General features: G+C 42.1%; 1 protein-coding gene across 1 annotated transcript; it reads left to right on the top strand.

Moving 5' to 3' along the window:
- Positions 1 to 7790: 7790 nt before the first annotated feature.
- LOC137952841 (heavy metal-associated isoprenylated plant protein 7-like) lies at positions 7791 to 9476 on the top strand. Its single transcript, XM_068799917.1, has 5 exons — positions 7791 to 7923; positions 8014 to 8248; positions 8344 to 8540; positions 8614 to 8701; positions 8914 to 9476. The coding sequence occupies exons 1-5, from the start codon at positions 7915 to 7917 to the stop codon at positions 9333 to 9335; spliced, it is 951 nt and encodes a 316-aa protein (XP_068656018.1). The 5' UTR covers positions 7791 to 7914; the 3' UTR covers positions 9336 to 9476.
- The last annotated feature ends 16542 nt before the right edge of the window (positions 9477 to 26018 follow it).

The raw sequence follows: 26018 nt of genomic DNA on the forward strand, positions 1-26018 counted from the left end.
ACACAATTTACAGTTCATTTCAACACTCCCCCTCAAGTTGGTGCATAGATGTCGATCATGCCCAACTTGTCAATTATACCATGAAATACTTTCCCTAATACTCCTTTCGTGAAAATATCAGCCAACTGACTCTCAGATGGAATAAAAGGAAATTGTACAATCTTTGCGTCGAGGTTTTTCTTGATGAAATGACAATCAACTTCAACATGTTTAGCAATTTCAATGGCTAACTTATTATCACAGTGGAGATTCATAGATTCAGCATATTCAATCCCTAAGTCCCTCAGTATATTTCTTATCCATAACAATTCTCATACACCATGAGTCATGCCTCGAAATTAAGCTTCAACACTTGATCTTGATACCACCTTCTGTTTTTTTCTTCCCCACGTGACAAGATTACCTTCACAAAGGTAAAATAACCAGACGTGGATCTTCTGGTTGTCTGATCTCCTGCCCAATCAGAATCTGTGTATCCTTCAATGTTAGAGACACTTTTTTTTGCGAATAACAAACCTTTTCCTGGAGCACTCTTTAAGTATCTCAATATTCGATAGACTGCTTCCATATGTTCTTCACTTGGTGCATACATGAACTGACTCACAATGCTCACTGCATATGCAACATCTGGTCTTGTGTGTGATAGGTAGATTAATCTTCCAACTAATCGCTGATAACGCCCTTTGTCTATTGGGATTTGATCTGGGAGAATTCCGAGCTTATGATTCATTTATATGGGCATCTCTACTGGTTTACAATCAAACATTCCGGTTTCGGCTAGAAGATCCAACACATATTTTCGTTGTGAAAGGAAGATTTCCTGCTTCGATCTTGCCACCTCAATTCCCAAAAAATATTTAAGTTGTCTGAGATCCTTCATTTCAAATTTAGTGGCTAAATACTCCTGTAAAGCTTGCATTTCACATGGGTCATCTCTTATCAAAACCATATCAACAACATACACAATTAAAGTGTTACTTTTTCTTCTTTGTTTTTTATAAACAAATTATGATCTGAGTTACTTTGCTTATTGCCAAACTCCTTCATTGTAGCCGAGAATCTCCCAAACCATGCTCTAGGTGATTGTTTTAGCCCGTACAATGACTTCTTCAATTTACAGACTTTACGTTGACATAAAGAACCACTTTTAACTCCAGGTGGTAGCTCCAAGTAGACTTCTTCTTCTAATTCTCTATTGAGAAAGGTATTTTTAACATCAAATTGTTACAAAAGCCAGTCTCGATTTGCTGTTATAGATATAAGAATGCGAATTGTATTGATCTTAGCTAATGGTGCAAAAGTATCCTGATAGTCTATCCCATACCTTAGCGTATATATCCCTTTGCAACTTGTCGAACTTTATATCTTTCAATACTTCGATCCGGTTTGAGTTTCACCGTGAACACCTATCGACATCCAATTGTCTTCACTCCTTTAAGTTGTGAAACAAGTTCCCAAGTGGCATTCTTTTGTAGAGCCTCCATCTCTTCGTTCATCGCCTTTTTTCATTTTGGATCAGCTAATGCATCTTGCACATTACTAGGAATAGAAACCCTGGATAATTGATCAATAGTAAATGCATACGATTTAGTCAACCTATGGGAAGACACATAGTTGTTTATTGAGTATTTTGTCTTGGCTTCGAGATCAGGTTCATACTGTTTCTTTGGAACTCCCCAATTCAATCTTTGTCGATATTTAGGAGTTATATTATCTGTAGGAACACATGTTTCAATAGATTCATTAAACACAGGATTCGTATTTACCTGAGAATGGGTTAATTCTTCAGTTGATGGTGCAGACAGAGGCAACTCTGAGGATTCTTCTGGAGAGATTAATGATTCACTCTCAGCTTCATGGTTGGGAGCACAGTCTTATTGCACATCATGAAGACCTAGTTGGTTCAAAAGTTCATTCACCGTTTCTAACTTAGCAAACTCAGCCCCTCCGCTATTCTCTTGTTGAACATTCTCTTCACTTGAGCTCTCCCTGAAGAGAATTCCGAGAGACTCCCCCTGAGTAATAAGGTTGTAATTCATGAAAATAGGCATTTAGAGTTACATAGAGCTTTCGGGTGTGTGGATCATAGCACCGATATCCTTTTTGAAAATCATAATAGCCCACAAAAATACATTGTTTGGTATATAGATTAAGTTTATTTCGTAAGACTTTTGGGATATGAACATATACAGTACACCCAAAAATCTGGGGTTCAAGATTTGGAAGATGGGGAATGGAATTAGGGAGTGCAGTTTTTGTTAAGGAGTTTGAAAGTCAATAACTCGATAAGGTGTTCGATTGATAAGGAATGCAGCAGATTTGATAGTTTCGCCCCAATAAAACTAAGGCATGTTCGTGCCAAAGAGAGAGGCACGCACTACTTCCAAAAGTTGTCTATTCTTCCTCTCTGCCAATCCATTTTGTTGGGGAGTATAGGTGCATGAGGTCTGATGCCGAATTCCATGATTGTTCAGAAAAATACCAAGAGAAGTATCAACAAACTCAGTACCATTGTCAGATTGCAAAACACGAATATGCTTCTGGTATTGAGTGTGTACCATTTGGTGAAATTTCTAAAAAACTAGACACACATCACTCTTTTTTATAAGCAGGGATACCCAGGTAATTCTAGTGCATTCATCAATAAATGTCACAAAATATCGAGCTCGAGAAATAGAGGGAACCTTTGTAGGACCCCAAACATCAGAATAAATAACCTTAAAAGGTTCAGAACTCTTATTCAAACTCGGTAAATAAGATATACGGTGGCTCTTAGCCAGTTCACAAGTGTCACAATGAAAATCCAGATTATTCAAACCTGAAAAAAATTGTGGTCGCAATTTCTTAAAATAACCAAAAGAAAGATGTCCGAGTCTTTGGTGCAATAACCATATAGTTGCTCGAGCACTGTCTTCACTACTAACTTCATTTGCCTGACTGATTTTCGATCCCCCATTCTCTGTCAACTCCAAATAGTAGAGTTTGCCCTATCTAACACCATAACCAAGAATCTTCCGGGTTAGAATGACTTGAAAGACACAGAATGAGGGCCAAAAAGTTACAGTACAAGCAAGAGTTGAAGTAATTTGGCTAACAGACAACAAATTGTATTCAAGAGATGGAACAACAAGGACAATATCTAATGTAAGATTATTCGACAAGATCACTGATCATTCCCATGTAATATGAGAGATACTACCATTGGCGGTGGAAATAACGAATTAAGGAGAAAGTAGGACAAATTTTAACTGACTGGAATCCTTTGTCATGTGATCAGATGCACCTGTATCAATAATCCAAGTTCTATTCTTAGAATATGCAGAGAATACCAATGCTTTACCGATAATACCTGGATAGGCAACACCTTTTCCCCAATATTCTTTTTTTGAGGTTTTTTTAGAAGTCCCACCACTCTAGATAACCAATAATCTCGTAACAACGCTGTTGCGAATGACCTTTTTCCCTGCAGTGAGTACATACTCGGTTGTTAGTTTTTCTAGAGATTAGATAATAGCTCCCCATTGTCTATCTCTGGGTTGATTCAAATTTTTTTTCTTCCTAGTACGGTCTGGAAGTAGTCCAGTTCGATCTGGTCAAGTTCTAGTCCAGTTTCGTACTGTGGCCGGTTCGGTCCGATCTGGTCCGGATCCGCTGGCCTGACCCGTTCGATCGTAAGAAAATAAAGGAACAGTGTTCCTAAGTTAACAAAAAAAAGATTAAACGGAGGATCACCTTTGTCTTCTTTGTCGACGACACTGGTAGTTCGGCGGCGGTGCTGTGGTTGGAAGGAAGAAGGATGATTCGTTGGCGGTTCGTTAGCTTTCGAGAGTCCCGTTGGATTTTGGGTGGTGGTGGCTCGGTTTTACGGCGACGAACAAAACTTCTTCAGCAACAACAAGGGGTCTTCCGTGACGACAAAGCGTCTTCGGCGACGGTGACAGTGTGTTGGCGTACTTCAGCGGCAGTTGTCGGCGGCTTAGATGGCTACGGGACAGAGTCGTGGAAACCGTCGGGCCACTGAGTCATAGAAAAAAAAGGGTTCATCGGTTTCCTTTGACGGCAATAACGAGCTGTTGGTTCAATCGTCTGCGGTCGTCGATGACAAGATTTTGGCTACAAGACCGCCGGGCTAGTGAGTTGCAGAAAACAGAGTTCAGCAACTTCCTAAGCCATGATTTTTTTGGCTACCTCCTTCGGCGACTACGGGAGCAATTAGCTCTGATCTTCGACAACGGGAAGGAGAAGAGAAATAGACAGCTCTAATACCATGTCAAACCGAGACACAGAAAAATGTTTCAAAGAATATTTTCCGACGATATATTATTCTCAATGGAGGCTTTTTATAATACATTTACAACCTTATTAAGATCCAATTTAGATCTTAGAATCAGGAACAAATCAAGGAAACAAATCGTTTCCCATAATTACGATAACAAATTACACAATTTACAACTCATTTCAACACATTTCAATCCCAGAAAATGATAGAAAGAGTTGCAAAATTTTACCTCCCCCCCTCCAAAAAACAGAAAATACCATAAACAAATAAAATTATAATTCTTCTACTATTTGTGTTCATGACCTATATTAAGCAATCAGAACTCTACAAAAATAAATCAGTACTTACCAAAAACAAATCTTCAGAGTTAGATTTGTCTGAACCGCCTCTACCCATAACGGCTCGACTATATTCAGTCTCAATCGACTACTCGCCTAGAGGAATTACTAGAAACTAAAGAAATGTTGTCCCAAACTCAGGAGAAGTTGAGAAACCTCTAGAAAGCTATAGAAAGCTCACGACAAACAGATATCTTCCCAGATTGAAGCTTGCTTTGCCAGATAAGAATGACTTTACTCTGAAATAATTGACTATCACGGTTTCTGAGCATAGATGGGGCTTGGGTGATAATAACTTGTACAAAGCCATCCGCCATTACTTTTCAGTGTCTCAGAAAAGAGCTTCTGTTGTCACCATTTTGGCAGAATTACGAATCCACCAAACCCAAGTCACAGAGGATCAGTCAACATGATCAATCAATTCTTGAGTAACATTTTATTGTTCCTCACCAAACGAACAACAAAACACCCCCGAACCAGATATCCCATCAAACACATTGATGTCGAGCTTTTGAAATCAATTCAACTAGAGTGTTTAGTAAGGATTTGAGGACTAAAGAGGAGGGAATCTGGAACGGAGGTCAGGTGTCCCAGTACGAACACTGCATCAGTGATTGATGGCACCAATCTCTTGAATTATGAGCAACTGTTGGATCGCCATTATTTGGTACTCTTTTCTCTACTCAAAGGAATCTCAACTGTAACTGATGCCTATAACAGAAAAAAAAATTCTCGTCGTCCAATGGCTTGCTTCCAGTCTCCAGTGTTGATGAGCTTTCTTAAACCCTTCTGCCTAACTATGATCACTTCCATCACCCTTCGTACTTTGTTACTTGGAAAGAGTCTTTGAAAACCGCTACTTTCAAAGCACCGTCGGAAAAACTACTGAATGTGATTTCCCTCGGTGGGAGGAGAGCAGGGAGGACCCACCAAAGCTGCCTGCGGCAAAGGTTCATTGAACGTCGTCTGGTGTTCGTGGTGCTGTTACCGACACAGAGACGAGACAGGGTGATGGGAGGAGCAGTGATCCCATTATGAGGAGAAAGCCCCTGCCACTTCTCTCAAGCTTGGTGAAATAGGAGAGCCCATTACGGGGAATGATAATAAGACAAACCCTCTCTCGTCCGGTTCAGATGAAACTCCAAGCGCGGGTCCACCCCCCGTTGGCGATTGCTCCGTTCCGACTTTGGCACGAATTTTTTTTCTTTTTCTTTAATGAGATGTATTGAGACCGATACATAATGCGTATCGGGATGATACATATCGGGGACTTTTATTGACTTTCACGAATTTTTAAAAGAGATTTTATCTCATTTTTTAATTAAAATATTAAAAATATTTATATTAAGTAACTGTCCAAAAGGGGTTCAAAAGGGCACCAAAAAGAATGATTGATGCAGTCCAAACCTATGAGTTCTCTTTTAAAAAATTGTTAGGGAACATACCCTCAAACTACTTATACTTTTAAAGGAATCTTGAATAAAATATATATATTAATCATGTTAACTATGTTCATTATCTTGGAATTTGTTACTCAAAACGACATTTAGTCCGACAGGGTTCGGTTTAATATTGCCATATTGTACTCGTAATGCATGTGGGTTGTCGATCTACTGATCGGCCGACCATTGAATCATGTGGATTACTAGAGGAAGAAGAAGACGAAGAAGAAGAAATTGCCATTGGGTATGGAAGGAAACAAGTTTGTTGACCAACTGATTGTGACTAATTACTCACTACATTTATTTCAATGTGATTTGTATTGGAAATGTGTGCTTATTTGATTATGAATTTGAAGAACACTCTAGTTAGAGTTGTAAACTAGAAGCATTAACTTAACCCACCTCATTAGTCCCACTTGTATCTTGAATGAGATATATATTAACCATGATAACTATGTTCATTATCTTGGAATTCGTTACTCAAAATGATATTTAGACCGACAGGGTTTGGTTTAATATTGGCATATTGTACTTGTAATGCATGTGGGGTGTCGATCTACTGATCGGCCGACAATTGTATCGTGTGAATTGCTAGAAGAAGAGGAAAAGGAAAAAGAAGAAATTGCCATTGGGTATGGAAGGAAACAAGTTTGTTGACCAACTGTTTTACTTATGTGACTAATTACTCACTAGATTTATTTCAATGTGATTTGTATTAGAAATGTGTGCTTAATAATATAAGATATATATTATCAATTATTTTTTATGATTTTTATTTATTTTTCTCTTTTACTCTACCACATGACAAGTGTGTGCCCCTTTAATTCTTTGCTTTGCATGTAGGTTTCACATTAAGGGTGTGTTTGTGCCAATACGAAAGTTCTGTCGATCAATTTTTTTTGCATTTAATCCATTTTTGAGAAGAGAAAATTTTCGTTTTGATTTTTTTTTATTCTGCTTACTTTTAAGAAATTTAAAAATGATTGGAATATGAGTTTTTTTATGGTTTAAATATAAAATTATTTATTTATATTAAAATAAAACACCATAACTAATTTTTCTTTTATTCTCTATGGTATTACGGATGCAAGAAAACCGATCAAAGGGAATTTTTTTAATAAGAATATTTTACTTAAATAATTAGTAAAAAATAAATTTTCATGTTTTGTATTCTTATTGCTTCTAATAAATCATTAATGCGCTTTTATGTTAATACTTTTTAATAAATAAATAAAAAAGCATGGAAAAATTCAAGTTCAAGTTCAAGCCTATTGTAACTCGAACCATGATTTAATGTGGCATCTTTTATGGGGAGAGGTCGTGCGAGATTATTCAGAAATTTAGAAAAATAATTAATACATTGGCCATTAATGACTCTTTTTCCCAAATTAGTAAATTTGAGTGGCCACGTAATCGGTTTAGCTGATGGCCTCAATTAATAGTCTACCCCATTCTAGATTTTTCCACTTACAAGTTAGCCCACTGAACCCAATCATCTGTGACCACGCGTCCGGTGCAACACCAGATCAGACCCTACATGCCCATTGGGCCCACCAGTCCGGCTTCTATCATCAGGGGTGATTACGGAATTTTCTTAGCAGGTTTTATTACGAAAGACTCCAAAAACAGAACTAACAGTCGCCCGCATTTGTCACAGGACGGCCATCCTGCCTCGCACGTGCCCCCTGGCTTTACTTGCCACGTCAGGGTGATCATGATGCAATGGAGGATACAGATCCCATGGCCGAGAAAAGGTGGCATCCCAGAGCGAAAAACTCCCAAAACTAGCTCTGCTCGCTCGCCTTCGTTCTGCTGCGCTCGCCCAGGCCTTTGCGCTCTCGTCTGCCAATCCGCCATGGGAGAGGTAGGTACTCACCACTGCATTCGTGGGTTCACGGTTTTTTTTTTTTTTGCTTCTTTTTCCATGTGATGATGGAGCTCTGTTTGAGTGTAGGAGGAGAAGAAACCGGAAGAGAAGAAGGTAGAGGAGAAGAAACCACCGGCGGAGGAGAAGAAGGAGCAGAAGGAAGAGGTGAAGGAGAAGGAAGAGAAAAAAGAAGAGAAAAAGGACGAGAAAGAGAAGGCGGAGGAGAAGGAGCCTCCGCCGCCGGAGGAGATCGTGTTGAGAGTCTTCATGCATTGCGAGGGATGTGCCAGGAAGGTTAAGAGGTGTCTGCGAGGTTTCGAAGGTTTGGAGATTTTGCGTGTTACGTTTCGTCGTCGTCTGTGCTTAATATGGAAATTTTCGATTGTCTGAAACGTTTTGGAGATGGCTTGTTGTCAGGTGTGGAGGATGTGCAGACGGATAGTAAGACGCATAAAGTGGTGGTGAAAGGGAAGAAGGCCGATCCGCTCAAGGTCTTGGATAGAGTTCAGAGGAAGAGTCACCGGAAAGTTGAGCTGCTGACGCCGCTGCCTAAACCGCCTGCGGAGGACGCCAAGAAGCCGGAAGCGGAGAAGCCCAAGGCGGAGGAGAAGGAGGTATGAGAGTCTGAAGAACTTCATAAAATTGAAAAACGAAAGTCTTCTTATTAGAGTAATTTATTTTTTTCAGCCGCCGGTGATAATAGTACTCTTGAAGGTTCACATGCATTGCGAAGCATGCGCTCAGGAAATCCGAAAACGAATTCTGAAAATGAAAGGTATAGAATATCAGTAACACCAGCATTTCCTTCTTTCTCCCTACATTTCAGATCCTCTTACTCACGATCCAAGTTGTTACAAGTTCGTCAATTTAATCTCTTACCCGTTTAGTTGGGGTTCACATTCACGAGTCCTCGATGCAGCTAGCGGACATGAAAGGGTAAATTGAATCTGACCCTGCGAACTTTTATCTGAATATCGCGAATTTCAGGTGTTCAAGAGGCAGATCCAGACCTGAAGGGCTCGCAGGTGACGGTGAAGGGAGTGTTCGAGGCGTCCAAGCTGGTCGAATACGTTTACAAGAGAACCGGCAAGCACGCAACGATCGTGAAACAAGAACCGGAGAAGAAGGAAGAAGAAAAGCCCAAAGAGAACAAAGAAGAAAAGGCCAAGGAAGGGGAGAAAGAGAAAGGAGGAGAAGAAGCCGCCAAAGCAGAGAAAAAGGGTGGGGAAGAAACCAAGGACGGTGGCGGTGGTGCTGAAGAAGAAACCAAGACCGAACAGAAGAAGAACGAATTCATCTATTACAACCACCCCAGATACTACACGGAATACCAGAGATATCCGACGGACTACGCATATCCTCCCCAGATGTTCAGCGACGAAAATCCGAACGCCTGCTCGGTGATGTAGAGGATTAACTCCCAGAAGAACCCACAAAAAAAAAAAAAAAAAAGAGACGATTGGAAAATTCTGTATTTTCCCATCGATCTCCCCCTACCCCTGTTCAATCTCTTTTTCTCATAAAAGTATAAATATTTGAGTTTCTTTTTCCTTTCTCGGTATAAACTGCAGAATTTCGAGTGTACCTTTCCGTTTTTTATCGTCTTATATAATAATATTAAAAGATATCATCAATAAAAAAATCTGAATCTCGTATTTGTGGGATGAAACGTGAGGATATGGCGGAAAGATTATTGAACTCCCGTGGAACTGAACCCCAGAGAATCTATCCCTCCTTTTTTGTTTCTTTCTCAGTTTTTTTAGTGTTTTGCACCATTTTTATAACCAGAAATTCTGTATCCGATAGAACTTCGCCGTCATGGCGTCGCTGTGGAATTCCCACTGTATACGACCTTTCTTATATCGTTTTCGAGGTAGGAAGGAGACGATTCGTGAACGGGAATTCTCAAATGCTGTTCCAGTGTTCAAACAACAAAGCAGCGGCTATTTCTTGTCGTAATCGTTCATAGCTCATTCAGCTGATTTCCAGAAATGGCGAGCAAACATTAATTACAAAGCAGCCAAAGAAAAAATTCTCCCTTTGGAACGACGGAAACCGCTGAAAAATCATATTGAAAGCGATTAATTTTTTTTAAAAATCAAATTCACTTTAATTTTTTTTGAGTTGCCAATGAAATTTCCATTGAAGTTTGATCCAACTTTTTTAGGTGTAATAATTTATCCAGAATTTTTTCTCGGCTACCAAGGAATTTGTCTCGAGGGCATTTATGTAAAAATAGTGCGACATTATTTGAACGTCTCGAGAAGCACAAGTGGGGTTTAAATGGGCTTTTAACCCGGCGAGCGCTCGGTCTGGTCCTCGGCGCGAGTACCCGAGGCTCATGGGAAATTATTTTCGTACGTAATTAAATCCCGTGGATTTCATTTTACTGGACAAAAGAAAACGTGGCGGGGCTTTTAAGGCAAGCGGCTAGAGATAAACGTGTGTAAGGTGAGAAGCATGTGAGAGGACCGAAGTGTACAATTGAAGGACATCCCCAGGAGTAAAATTTGAAGATAAGATTAGTCTGTGTAAAAATAAGCGGTTTGGTGAGAGAGTGAATGGGGCATGAAGCTTTCATGTGAAAATAACGTCTTCCTAACTAGAAAGAATTAGCTGCTTCATGTCACTTTCCTCCCCAACACGAAAAGAGAAGAATTCAAGATAGCTAGAAATATCAATTGAGATGTTAACATGGAGAAGTGCATTAAAGAGGTAATTGACATGCAAATTTGTTTTTGCACGCATCTTCTTCCACCATTGGAGGCTCTTTCATCAAGAAAGAAGTTATAGACCGAAGTTTCAATACCAGTAACAGCAGTTAAAATTGAATTGAAATGAGATTCTCTGGTTTACTCAGAAAACCACTAATTTCAGTATTTAAATGCCTTCGTAGTTAGTCTTAAGGCCACTTTGGGTCAAATCAAATTCACTTTGTTTCCTTCTTTTTAACCTCTTGTGTTTTCTTTTCTAATCTCCCAACATTTCTACTCTTTAGAACCGAGAATGGGCTCGGAAGAGTAGAAAATATTTGAGAGACTAACAGTGATTGTCGGCCATCATCGGTTTTCAACTCAGTCGGCTTCAAGATCACTTCACAAATAAGAAAAACCAGAGTTGAATGGTAGAATGTCGTCATCAGCAGCAGCAGCAGATTTGGAAAAAAATGAAGAATTGATTCATTTCGAACCACCAAAGGCGTCAAAAATCGTTTGTCTCCTGAGGAATGATTAAGCTCATTTAAGATAAGAACCACTTAAAACTTTCGGAGCAGCTTCTCACGGTAAGAACTCTCGCCGCACTGCAAAAATTTCCCCTGTAAAAGAACTGACTCAGGATGCTAACGTATCCAGCGATTCGCTCACATCTCGAGGCGAGACTCTGCAGAGAGAGAGAGAGAGACGCCTCTAATGCGTCATCTCATCTCTCAATTCTCAAACCGCCGCTCCCAAACTCCCAAAAAATCGCCGCCACCAATCCGCCTTAGATGACCCCTGTTTTTTCCCTGCGGCGCATTGGGTCCCATCCGTGTGGCCCCTCGCCGGAATCTTTTTTTGATCCTCACTCAGACGGTCAGTCCTCCCCACGTGACACCTCTCCTGCCTTTTTACTCCCAACTTTTTTTCAACCATGTTAACTGCAGAGTAAGGCACGTGTCCATTATGCTGCACGTGTTGCCGTATCGGAGGCGGCTTTTTGGTGCATCACGTGGGCGCTCTGCCACTGTCGCTGATATGTCTTTACCATGCCAGCTCAGATAGGTCCCACCGTATTCATAGGGGAGAGTAGCCCGAATATTCTTTCTTACTTTTGGGTCAAGCGAAAGAATGTGGTTTTTCTTACCTACCCGTGAATTGACGAAAGTGCCTGGGGTAGAAGAGGTCAAACGCTGATGTGGACGTAAATAATGGAAAATTGTGAATTGTGACCTTTTACCTACGGTCCTTGTCGGCATTTATTGTGTTAGATAAGGTAGTTTAATTTGCGTTCGGTGAGGCACTCGCACGACCCGTTGTCGTCCTCACCCGGGCCCACGTGGTCCGTTCGGTAGTGGACCCTTCTCTGTCCTCCGCCCGTGATCGACGAGGCCCATGTTGGACGGTCCCGTCATCCGTCGCCTCTCCAATGCATCATCGTCATATGATGTGACGAAGTGGGTCCATCTTCATTCACATTTAACGGACCCAGGGAATCTGACCGAATATCTCAGCATCGGGAAACGTTTCAGATCTGATGATTCATGACTCAATCATGTCGTTGATGGGAGTCGGACCGTGGAGAGCCGGTTCGGGTTTTTAACTTTTAACCCGAGTCCGGTGCGTTGAAAGTCAACATTCTTCTCAAAAGGGTTTGATGGGAAGAAGAATACGTAGCTATGGAGATTACACGTGGCATGTAGTGGCCCGGTGCTGTTGAGGTGGAGTTAGGAGGAGTAAATGGTAATGAATGAGTAGGTCCAAAAAGAGAGGACAGGTGGGTGGGGACCGCTAATGATGATCAAATTGGTAATGATGGAAGTTACTAATTTTTTATTGGGCAGGCATGTGCAAATGACGGTGGCATCATCTGCCTATAATTACAATGCAACTCTAAGCCGACGTGGCTTATGGGGCCGTTCACCTTGTGGGCCCACATTAAGTGGGTGTGAGTAGGTTTAATCTCACCCACATATATAGAAAAATTAAAAAGAAGACTAGACCTGAAGCTTATGTTCAAGTAGGAAATAATGTTGGTGTTGTCTAAAGCCTTTTGGTGAATATGTCAAATAACTTATCATTTGCTAGAGCATAGACAATTGTAATTTCCTAAGGCTCACACTACTAGAAATCATAATTCTACCAAGAAATTTTTTAAATTTTACCAGCAAATTTTTTCCTGGTTGACTTGTTTACACTAGAAGAGACTTGACTTCTCTCGGACAGTCTTCTACGAGCGATGAAACAAATTCGTTGGGAAATTCTCTTTTCAGGGAATATGAAATTCTTTAGGTGACTCTTCTGCTTGAGAAATTCAAACTTGTTGGTAGAAATTAATTTTTTAAGAAATATTTATTTTGAAAACAAAATTTTTTAAGCAAACGTTTATTTTTTTATTTTTTAAATATTTAAATATTTAACAAATGAATTTTTTAAAAACATTAACTAGTATTATATATCTAACAAGATTATATAAGAAAATCTTAAAAAAAAATACAAGTTATATTTTAAAATATACAAATTACACAAAATTAAAAAAAAAAACTATACACCATTATTGTGAGGATTTGGGGCTGGCTAGCTGGCTTTGGGTCAGCATCCATTGAATGAACAATTGCATATGCATCTTTAAGTTCTTCGTCTTATGTTTTTGCTCCGTAGCACGACCGTTAGATTCATCAGAAAATAACAAAAATAGGAGGAAAACAAATGAAAGAAATAATGAGGAAGAACTACCAATGAATTTTTGGAATCCGTTGGGAGAGTGTTTATGCTCCTTGAGCCCTCCCAACGAATTAAGAGTATTCTAGAAATTGATAGCTCTCAACGAATTTATAAATTCATTTACAGAAAGCGATTTCCATTAGCTGATTCGGAATTTCTTGAGAGAACTGTTATCTCACCCAACGAATTGTAATATTTACTGGGAGTGCTCTTACCACCAACAAATTTAATTTTGTCGGTGGGTTGTTTTGTTGGCAAGTCGGATATCAAATAATGATCTATACACCTCGAGGGCAAGGTTCCTTGTTGGTGGTTCAAGATATGCCAAGAAAACACATAGTACTATATGTCCTTCTACACCTAGAGAGCAGAGTATGCTTTGAGGTGCTTCCAAGTGTTTTCTTTAAATTCTAGTCTTGGTGGCAAAACTTGAGTTTTTGCAGAAAACTCAAGATTTGGCAAAATAAAAAATTTAATGTTTGCTTACAATTATTGTACGTTTTGTTCATTTTATGTGTTATTGTGCGTATTTATTTTTGCATTTAAAGGTTATGTTAAAGATGGAAGGGGCAACGAGCCTCTTGCATGAATGGTCTAAAGGTGTGGGTACATGGCAATATTTCTAGCCTCATCAAGAGCACGGATTAGTGAGGTGTGTTTGGACTTTCAAAGTCCACTATGAAGTGAATTTTCTCTAAATTCTCTAAATCACTTTGGGGTGAGGATGATCTTGCCTACTCAAGACTTGACGCAAATTACAATAATTATTTACTTATGATATAGTCCAATATAAATTATCTCTCAAGAGGTAAATTTTAACAATCCGAGCATAAACAAACAAGTGTACCAATTCTAAGTACTTGACTCAATGTAATCAACAACTCAAAATAGTATTTATAACTTGATTTAAAAACATAGTAAGCTAAAAAATAATCTTTAATGACGATTTGAAAATATAGGCTCAATGTAAATCTTATATTAGTGTTTCAACTTGGGAAATATAGACAAAGTAATTCAATGCAATAACTTATTTTAAAATATAGCCTACAAGTAGTAATATGAATTTAGTAAATGATTTCATTGTGTTCCAATATTAGTTCACTATACATGACCAAATATTTGTGAAGTTGTGGAGCCTAATTAACGCCCTACGTTGAATTGGTCACGGTTGCCCTAATTTTCTCTTTATAATTGAGGGGCGCCGCTATTAGGGTTTTATCATCTTAATCCGAGGAGCATCTCGAGTTGCAGCCCGAGAGGTTAGAGAGAAACACTTGTTAGTGTGTGCTTTCTCTTGTACAATATTTCATGTTCATAGTAGATTATTGCAGCGACAGAAGATAAGACGTAGTCTCACCTTGAGGTGAACTTGTATAAATCTTGTTGTTTGTTTTCGTGTTTGTTTTCCCTTCTTCCGCGTTTATTATTATTACTCTTGTTAGTTTGGAATTAGGCCATTTAATTCATAAAAAGTGGTATCAGAACTTTGGTTTGCAAGTGAGAGCAATGGCTAGCAGAGAAGGATCGACACCAGGGATCAACAAGTTTGATGGTATGGATTTTACGTTCTAGAGGATGCAAATCGAAAATTATCTATACAATAAAAAAATGCACGCACCACTTCTGGATATGAAACTAGAAGGTATGAAAGATGATGAGTGGAATCTGCTCGATAGACAAGTGTTGGAAATAGTCTGGTTAACATTGTCGAAGAACGCTGCTCACAACGTGGCGTCAAAGAAAACCACAGCGGGGATGATGAAGATTTTGTCCAACATGTATGAGAAGCCTTTCGCAAATAATAAGGTACATCTCATGAAAAAAGTATTCAATTTAAAGATGACAGAAAACACATCAATTACATCGCATTTGAATGAGTTTAGCACGATTGTTGGGAACCTATGAGGGTTGCGGTCACCAACTCTCTACGCAATGGGAAGTTGATCTTTAATGATGTTTGGAATACCATTCTCGCGAAGGAAATTCGTAGAAAGGACTCTAGAGAATCGTCGACATCTAATTCTGCAATAAGTGTCGAAACTAGGGGCAGGAACTTAGATCGAAATTCCAACAAGGGCAATGGTAAAGGGAAGTCAGGGAATGGTAGAAGCAAGTCCAAATTCGGAAGGAATGTGGAATGGTGGAATTATGGCAAGTCTGGTGACATTAAAAATAACTGCAGAGTACCGAAGAAGGATTAAAAGAAAAACGATGTTGCAAATGCGGTGACTGAAAAGGAAAAAATGTTTTACACTAGTCGGTTGATAGCTCTATTGATTCTTAGGTATTAAATTCAGGAACTTCTTTTCACACCACCGCACATCGTAAGATCATGGAAAATTATGATGTTGGACAACCTTTGGATATTGTCGGTATTGGTATTGTTAGTTTGAGGATGTCAAACAGGACAATGTGGAAAATTCACAAGGTGAGACATGTAACAAAACTGATGTGTAATCTAATCTCAATAGGGCAACTTGATGATGAAAGTCATAATGTGATATTTAATGGTGTTGCATGGAAAGTCACAAAGGGATCCATGGTTGTTGCACGAGGAATTAAAACTGGAACTCTTTACATCACTTCTAGTTGTAGAGACACGGTTGTAATTGTTGATGTTGTTACTAATTCTGACTTGTGGCATTATAGGCTCGGTGTCACGCGGTTAGCTTTTGGCTAAGTCCGTCTAGTTAAGCGAAATATCTACCTCGTGCGACCTAACTCTACCCAATAACGAATCAGCCTCCTTGTGCCTCGGATCTTCTTCCCAACCTCCCACACTCGATGTTGCCAGACAAAGGGACAATGGAAAGACCAAATAGATGGAAGAGAAAAGCTCAACTCTATTGAAAGTTAAAACTCTCTATACACTTGGAGAGCAATGAATGCAAAGAATGCTCAAGAATGCTTTACAATGAGACAGACCCCTCCTATTTATAAGCCTCCTCCTTGGCCTTGGAAGGCTTTAGAAACTCTCAGAACCGTGCCAGTTGTCCCTGGCCTTTGGAAATTTCTAGAGAGGCCCAGAAAACACGTCAGATCTGGAAATTTCCACTTCTAGCGCCTTCTGGAACCTGGCCGCGTGCGCCCCGCCTGGAGTCCCTGTGCTCGGGCGCCTCGCCTGGAGTCCCTGCGCGTGGGCACCTCGCCTGGACTCCTGCGCACGGGCACCCCTCCTGGAGTCATGCGCGCGGGCGCCTTGCCTGGAGTCCTATGCGTGGGCGCCTTGCCTGGAGTCCGTGTGCACGTGGCCGCCCCGCTTGGAGTCCTGCGCGCGGGCGCCCCTCCTAGAGTCTGGGGCGTGCGTAACTTCGCTTCGCCTGCCTGGAGTCCTGGTCGCGTGCGCTTGGAGTCCTGGCTCGCGTGCGACTTGCCCAGCCTCGTGTGCGTTGCGCCAAGGCATGTGCTAGGCTTGCCGGCGTCGCACCCCAAACTTGAATAACTGCCATATGCGCTTCGTCTGTCGTATGCGCATTGCCTTTCCTTGTGCTGGAGCAGTGTGGTGGGCATGTGGGCATGTCGTCTGGACTCGGTTGGTCGCCCCTCGTCTCATACTCCCACCGCCATAATGCAGACATCCTCGTCTGCGTGCCATCACGGTATGCCATCACCGCAGGTTCGAATTGTCATAGTTCGGCTGCCTCATGCCATGTTGCTTCGCTTTCTGGAAAGCCCCTCCACTTGACAAGGTACTCTGTTAGCCGCGGTCTCCCCCTTTGGCTTAACTGTTGGTCGGCTATAATGTAATCTACGTGCCTCTCAAAGGTTGTAGTTACATCAATGGGTGGTCGGGGAGGAATGACACGTCCCGGGTCAGGGTCTTTGTTGTAGGGCTTAAGGTTGCTCACATGAAAGACATTGTGTATCCTAAGTCTGGCTGGTAGTTGGACTTAGTATGCAAGCTTACCAATGCGTTTGGTGATAGGAAAAGGTCCTTCATACCTTTTGATGAGACCCTTGTTCTTGGTGCGTAGAGATCGGAATTGTTCTGTCCGCATCTTGATCAAGACAAGGTCGCCTACCTTGAATTCTACTCCTCGCCTTTTTAAGTTCGCATACTTCTTCATCTTCTGTGCTGCACGGTGAAGAAAGACTTTGGCTATCTCTTGCTTCACCTTCCAGCGTTTGGCAAATTGGTGTGCCACTGGGCTCTTTCCGGATACGTTTGGAATGATGCTCATTGGCACAAACGGTTGGCGCCCGATTGCGAGTTCAAATGGACTATGTCCAGTTGACTCGCTTTGTTGCAGGTTGTAGGAAAACTGGGCCACATCTAGCAGCTCTGGCCAGTTTTTCTGATTTGCATCAACAAAATGACACAAATATTGCTCCAGCAAAGCATTCACACGCTCAGTCTGTCCATCGGTCTGAGGGTGGAAGCTAGTAGAAAAATTCAATGTTGTGCCCAGCAACTTGAATAACTCAGTACAGAATTTACCTGTGAATCGTGGATCTCGATCACTGATAATCATGGTCGGCACTACCCAATGCTTGACCACATGGGCCAAGAAAGCCTGAGCAATTTCTTCGACGGTGCAATTGTTGGAGACTGGAATGAACGTCATGTATTTGCTTAACCGGTCTACCACGACGAGAATCGAGCCTAAGCCATTTCTCTTGCGAAGGCCAGAAATGAAGTCCATGGAGACGGATTCCCATGGTCTTTCGGGTATCGACAACGGGTCCAAAAGTCATCCGAGTCTTCTCTGCTCCACCTTGTCTTGCTGGCACACCAAGCAAGTGCGAACGAACTTTTCCACGTCCTTGTCCATGTCTGGCCAGAAGTATTGTCTAAACACCAGTGTTAGGGTTCGTTTTTTACCCAGATGGCCAGCCCAATGGGTATCGTGGCACTCCCGCAATAGGTCCCTCCGCAGGTTGTCGTGCTTTGGAACATATAGTCTGCCCCCTTTGGTTTTGAGTAGACCATCCTCCAAGCAAAACCGCCGAGTTTCGCCAAGTGCTGCTGACTGCACAAGATTGTAGGCCTGCGTGTTCGTCCGTAGGCTAGCTAGAATTCGATCGAGGTTAGGGATACTTACCTGGCTGATAGCTGCAACACCTTGCAAACGAGAAGAAATATTGGAGTTATCACCAAGTATTGTGTTCGCCTCCATAGGGGTTGTATGGTCTGACCTCCGGCTCAAGGCGTCCGCCACCGCGTTCGTCTTTCCCGACTTATACAAAATCTCGAAATCGAAATCGAATTCGGCCAAGAAATCTTGCCATTTTGCTTGCTTAGGGGAGAGCTTCTTCTACATGAGGAAGTAGCTTGATGCCACATTGTCCGTTCGAACGACGAACCTTGACCCGAGCAAGTAGTGGCGCCATGTGCGCAAGCAGTGCACTACAGCGGTCATCTCCCTCTCTTGGACTGTATACCGCTGCTCTGTCTCGTTCAGCTTCCGACTCTCGTAGGCAATGGGATGGCCATCCTGCTCCAAGACACCTCCAATCGCGAAGTCGGATGCGTCCGTATGCACCTTGAACGCTTTGCTGAAATCCGCAAGCTGCAAGATGGGTCCATCCATCATGGCTTGCTTGAGTGACTCGAAAGCACGTTGGCACTTGTCCGTGCAGTACCACTTTTGCGCCTTCTTCAGGAGGTTTGTTAAGGGAGCCGCTAAGGATGAGAACCCCTTGATGAACCTGCGATAGTAGTTAGCCAAACCAAGAAAACTACGGAGTTCTCTTACCTTGGTTGGCTCAGTCCATTCTCTGATGGCTTGCAGTTTCGTCTCGTCCATCCAAATGCGACCTCCTCCAATCCAATGGCCAAGGAATGACACCTCCTTTAGGCCAAATGAGCACTTCTCCTTCTTCACGAACAAGGAGTTCTCCCGCAAGACTCGAAACACTTCACGCAAGTGTTGTAAGTGCTCCTCCATTGTGCGGCTATAGATGACAATGTCATCTAAATACACCACCACGAACTTGTCGACGCTTTGAAGACCTCATTCATAAGCGTACAAAACGTGGCTGGTGCGTTAGTTAAACCGAATGGCATCACAAGGAATTCGTATGATCCGTACCTGGTGACACAAGTCGTCTTCGGTGCGTCTCCTTCCGCAATTCTAACTTGATAGTAGCCGCTCCTCAAGTCAAGTTTTGTGAAGACTCGGGCATCTCTGAGCTGGTCGAACAGATCGGCAATCAATGGTATGGGGTACTTGTTCTTGGTGGTGATCTTGTTCAAAGCTCTGTAGTCGATGCATAGGCGCATAGAACCATCTTTCTTGCGCTGGAATAAGATCGGTGCCCCATAAGGAGCCTTGGATGGCTGAATAAACCCCGCTTCAAGCAGCTCGCCTAGTTGCTTCCTCAACTCCTCGGGCGCCATGCGGTAAGGGGCTTTTGAGGGCGGTTTCACTCTAGGTTCCAACTCGATCTTATGATCCACTCCCCTTCTTGGTGGCAAACAAGGGGGTAGCTCTTTTGGCATGACATCCTTGAACTCGTTCAGGACTCCCGTCATCCTTGGGCCACGTCTTCTTTCACCTCACAGAAGGCCGCTAAGTAGGTGGAATAGCCCTGCTTAAGACCCCGCTTAAGCTGGAGGGTGCTAATTGATTCAATATTTTCGGTTACATTGGTTTTGAAACCATTGATCATACAAGCCCCTCCCTTGTCGAGAATTCCTACTACGCCTAATGATGGTAAAATGAAAGCCTTACAAGTTGTGAGGAAGTCCATGCCGAGAATGACCTTGAAGTCATCCATGGGTACGATGGTGAAGTCCAACTTCCCACCCCATTCTCTAACGTTGGCAGACACGGCCTTGGCTACCCCTGAGACTTCCCTGGCTACAGAATTCACGGCTTTCATTCTGCTGCTATCTCTTGTAGCCTTGACCTTCAGACGCCTCGCTTCCTCTTCCGAGACGAAATTGTGAGTAGCCCCTCTATCTACCATGACCTTAACTTGGAATCCATTGATGATGACATCCAAGTAGAGAAGATTGCAGTTTGGCCTCGCCTCTTTGACACTCGCTTTTGGCTCCTTCGAACGAACAACATTGAGCAAGGATAGCGCCCCCATCCATGGTTCCCCTTTTTCGTTTTCGAATTGGGTAGCATTTAACAATTTCTTCTTGGGGCAATCTTTTGCCATGTGCTCCCCTTCGTAAATGAAACATTTAAGAGGGCGTTTGAAGGACTTACCTTTGTCATCCTTCTTCTTGCTATTGGTGTGGCGGGTGTCACTGGGTTCGGTCTTTTCCCTTTCTTTCTCTGGCTTCTTCTTCTTTTTCTAGCAGTTGTCCTTGCTTGGCCGAGCAGCATTATCCTCCGACTTTCGCTCGTACTCGGTTAGCTTTTCAGCCGTGGCTATGGCTGCAGCCAAGGACTTTACCTCCCTTCTACGAATTTCAGTCTCAGCCCAAGGCTTTAGCCAGTCCAGAACGGAAAAGAGCCTATCCTCGTCGGACATACGAGGTATGCAGAGCATAAGAGAAGTGAAAGCTTGGATGTATTCTTGGATCGTAACTTTTTGTCTGAGGGCACGCAACTCCTTCCGAGCTTGGTAGTCTACGTCCTCCGGAAAGAAATGGCGTCGGAGTTCTCTCTTGAAGTCCTCCCATGTTTCCACCGGCGCTTCATCTCCTTGCTCGCCCGAAGTCCTTCTCCTCCACCAAAGTACAACATCTTCCGCAAGGAACATAGATGCAGTGCTGACTTTGGCTTCTTCATTGGTTAACTTTGAAGCGTTGAAAGATTGTTCCACTTGCCAAAGGAAATTGTCTATTACATTGGGTTGTGTTTTCCAGTGAAGGCTTTCGGCTCTGGTATCTTGATCTTTGCACCTCCTTGTGAACCTCCTCCATTCGCAAGGGCTCTTTCGCATAAGGTGAGTCTCGCCCAAACTTGTCCCGCAATGGTTTTGACCTCTTCATCGACCCTTCTGATTTCGGCTCGCATCACGGCCATAGCACTGTGCACGTCGTCCTCGTATCCTTGGAACTATTCCGGGACAAGTAACCGTGTATGTGTAATGTCGTTCACATACTCCTCCAGTCTTGAAAACTGATCCTCCATGCTTGCAAGTTTGGACTCGAAATCGCAAAAACGTACATTATTTTCAGAGGGTGACTCCATACCTCTTGCTGCTACATCGCCACTTGTGGATGCCATGGTTGGAAATGCTGCTCTGATACCAGTTGTCACGCGGTTAGATTTTGGCTAAGTCCGTCTAGCCAAGCGGAATATCTACCTCGGGCGGCCTAGATCTTCCCAAGAACTAGTCAGCCTCCTTGTGCCTCAGATCTTTTTCCCAACCTCCCACACTCGATGTTGCAAGATAAAGGGACAATGGAAAGACTAAAGAGATGGAAGAGAAAAGTTCAACTATATTGAAGGCTAAAACTCTCTATACACTTGGAGAACAAAGAATGCTTAAGAATACTTTACAATGGGAGAGACCCCTCCTATTTATAAGCCTCCTCCCTCGCCTTGGAAGGCTCTAGAAACTCTCAAAATCGTGCCAGCTGTCCCTGGCCTTTGGAAATTTCTAGAGAGGCCCAGAAAACCCGTCAGATCTTGAAATTTCCGCTTCTGGCGCCTTCTGGTGCCTGGCCGCGCCCGCCCCTCCTAAAGTCCTACGCGTGGGCGCCTGGAATCCCTCTTTGCAGGCACCTCGCTTGGACTCTTGTGCACGGGCGCCTAGAGTCCCTGCGCGTCGGCGCCTCGCCTGGACTCCTGTGCGCGGGTGCCCCGCCTAGAGTCGTGCGCGCGGGCGCCTTGCCTTGAGTCCGTGTGCGCGTGGGCGCCCCACCTAGAGTGCTGCGCGCGGGCGCCCCTCCTGGAGTCTGGGGTGTGTGTAACCCCACTTCGCCTGCCTGGAGTCCTGGTCGGGTGCGACTTGCCCAGCCTCGTGTGCGTTGCGCCAAGGCATGTGCTAGGCTTGCCGGCGTCGCACCCCAAACTTGAATGGCTGCCATATGCGCTTCCTCTGTCATATGCGCATTGCCTTTCCTTGTGCTGGAGCAGTGTGGTAGGCATGTGGGCATGCCGTCTGGACTCGGCTGGTCGCCCCTCGTCTCACTCGGTCACATGAGTGAGAAGGGAATGAAAGTGCTTCAGTCCAAAGGAAAGTTACCAAGGTTAAAAATTATAAATAACAGTTTGTGTGAAGGCTATATTTTCAGCCAGTAGGAAAAATGTTAGCTTTTCTAAGGCTGGAAAGGAATAAAAGACAACAAGATTGGAGTTGGTTCACACTATTGTGTGGGGGTCTTCAACTGTTACTTCCCTTTGTGATGTTAACTAATATGTGACATTTATTGATAATGCAAGCATAAAGGTATGAGTTTTATTTCCTGAAAAAAATCCGATTTTTTTTATTCCTTTAAGAGATGGAGAGCAATGGTTGAGAATGAGACAAATTTTGAAGGTGAAGTATCAACTGTCAGATAATAGGGGAGAATACGTAGATGATGATTTCAAACAATACTGTGCTGATAATGGAATCAAGATGAAGAAGATCATTATTGGAAAACCTCAACAGAATGGTATAGCTGAGAGGATGAATATAACTTTGAACGACTGTGGTAGGAGCATAAGATTACATGCGGGATTGCGAAAGATGTTCTGGTCTGAGGCGATTAGCACTGCTGCCTATTTGATCAACAAAGGTCCCTCAACACTATTGCATTGCAAAATACTAGAAAATGTTTGGAGCGGCAAAGAGGTAAACATTGCTTTCTTGAAAGTGTTTAGTTGTGTTTCTTATATTCACATTAATTCTAATGCGATAAGTAAACTTGATGCCAAATCTAAATTATGTTTCTTTAGTGGCTATGGTGGTATCAAGTTTGGTTATCGATTTTGGGATGACCAAAGTTGTAAGGTTATCAGGAGCGAGGATGTGATCTTCAATGAAGGTGTCTTGTATAAAGACAGGTTGAGAACATAATGTAATAGCACAAGTGATGAAGCTAAGAAGTCTGAAGTGATTTAGTTAAGAGATCTTTCAGCTATTGAGATGGAGAATATTGTTTAGAATGACCAGAAGAACATAACCCCATAAGTAAATCAAAACATTCATCTGACTGAACTTAGGAGATCGACTAGAACTAGTAGACCACCACAAAAGTATTTCCCTGCACTTAATTATATTTTGTTAGCTGATAATGGTGAACCAAATAGTTATGAGGAAGTCGTGCAAGTTGATGTATCAACTAAGTGGGAGTTGGCCATGCGGGATGAGATGGATTCATTGTTATCCAATCAAGATACCAAAAGGAAAGAAGGCCTTGCAGAATAAATGGCTGCACCAAATAAAAGACGAATATGATGGCAACAAATGGTACAAGGCAAGACTAGTGGTAAAGAGTCTTCAACAAAAAGAAGGCATTGACTACACTGAGATTTTCTCTATAGTAGTGAAATTGACTACTATTAGAATAGTGTTTGGACTAATGGCAAATAAAGACTTGCACTTAGAGCAATTAGATGTAAAGACAACTTTTTTTCATGGTGATTTGGAGGAAAAAATTTACATGATGCAGCCGTAGGGTTTCAAATCACAAAGAAAGGAGAAAATGGTGTGCAAACTTCAAAAGAGCCTGTATGGTCTTAAACAAACTTCAAGACAATGGTATAAGAATTTTAACACCTTTATGAGTAGTAATGGTTTTTTGAGGTGTCAGACAAATCATTAGTGTTATGTGAAGAAGTTTGATGACTACTACATCATTCTATCGTTGTATGTTGATGACATGTTGATAACAGGTGCTTGCAAACAGGAAATAAATAATTTGAAAAGGGAGTTGTCGAAGATGTTTACAATGAAAGATTAGGGTGTAGCAAAACAAATCTTTGGGATCGGGATTACTAAAGATACTGATGTCTTGAAATTGTCACAAAAAGAATATGTGAAGAAGGTGGTGAGCAGATTCAACATGAATGATGCAAAACTAGTGAACACTCATTTGGCTAGTTACTATAGGCTATCTAAGGAGCAGTCACCTTCTACAAAGCAAGAGCGAGCCAACAAGGCCAATATTCCTTATGTTTCTGCCATTGGCAGTCTCATGTATGGCATGGTGTGTAATAGACCAGACATAGCTCATACAGTGGGAGTTGTGAATATATATATGAGTAATTCGAGTAAACAACATTGGGAAACAGTGAAGTAGATTCTTAAGTATTTGAGAGGCACTACAGACTTAACCTTATGTTTTAGAAAGTCAGACTTAGGATTACAGGGTTATGTAGATGCTAACATGGCTAGAGACATTGATGGCAGGAAGAGTACCACTAGATATGTATACACTTTGGGTGGTACAACAATTAGTTAGGTTTCCAAGTTGTAAAAGATAGTTGTTATTTCCACCACTTAGGCAGAATATGTCGCCGTGATCGAAGCCAACAAAGAGATGGTATGGCTGACAGTCAAAGTGTTATTCATTTAGCAAAGAATTTTGTTTATAATGCCAAAACAAAGCACATTCAAGTACGTTATCACTTCATCGGATCGACTCTGGAGGATGGAGTATTAGCACTTGAGAAGATTCAAGGGAGTCAGAATCCGGCTGATATGTTGACAAAGATTGTGACGATCGAGAAATTGAAGTTGTGTGCAACTTTAGTTAGACTTCTCTTTAAGGATTGAGAAATTGTTAGTACTGTAGAGGAAAGATTGATGATGGATTAGTCTCCAAGTGGGAGATTGTTAAGTTGTAGAGCCTAATTAACGCCTTACGCTGAGTTAGTCGTGGATTGACCTGTGCGGTCAGGTTGCCACCCCCCTCCCAGGGATGTGGGGGTGGAGACCCTGCTCGGTCTATGATATATTAACTGTTATTTTATTAAGGGCAATTTTAGAAATTTTACTCTTGTATCACAATATATTAACTGTTGCCCTAACTTTCTTTTTATAACTGAGGGGTGCCGCTATTAGGGTTTTATCATCTTAATCCGAGGAACATCTAGAGTTACAGCCCAAGAGGTTAGAGAGAAACACCTATAAGTGTACGCTTTCTTTTGTAAAGTATTTCATCTTCATTATGGATTACTGTAATGGCAGAAGATAGGACGTGATCTCATCTTGAGGCAAACCTGTATAAATCTTGTTGTTTGTTTTCGTGTTTGTTTTTCCTTCTTTCGTGCACATTATTATTGTTCTTGGAATTATAACATTTAATTCCTACCGGTATCATTGGTATCATTGATGTATTTCAAACTATATGCATGTAAATACTTGGATTTGATATCTTTATTTTCTTATTGTATCTTTCGAATAGATTTTTAGGTCAATGTCCCGCGCTTTTCCGTTTCCCGCCACCCAACTTCCACCGTTTCCCCTCATTTTGAATGGGATACACGTTGCTCAACACTCACCACTCGGCACAAATCTTTCTGCCGTTCCCGCCACCAGTCTTCCAATCTACTCGCTGGGCTCACTTTAGCGTCGTTCCTAGGCTCGGTCAAAAATGTCCGCCAACTGTCACCCACGTGTGTAACTGAATGGGCGTTATGGCGTACATCCAACCGAACCTCTTCCAGGGCTCACGTTAGCAAAAACCATTTGACTCCAATCCCCCGCTGCCACCTGTTCTTCCTTTTTCATTTTTGTCTCTCGAATCAGTAGTCGTCTTCCTCTTTCTTCTCCGCAGGCTGCAGCTAGGTGGGGAGGTACTTCAAAACGCGCAGAAAACAAATCCCCCCCCCCCCC

This window comes from Aristolochia californica, unplaced genomic scaffold (assembly GCF_029961685.1).
Source record: "Aristolochia californica isolate CCGP_79_NKW_82.1479 unplaced genomic scaffold, dmAriCali1.0.hap1 SCAF_1, whole genome shotgun sequence".
Taxonomy (NCBI): domain Eukaryota; kingdom Viridiplantae; phylum Streptophyta; class Magnoliopsida; order Piperales; family Aristolochiaceae; genus Aristolochia; species Aristolochia californica.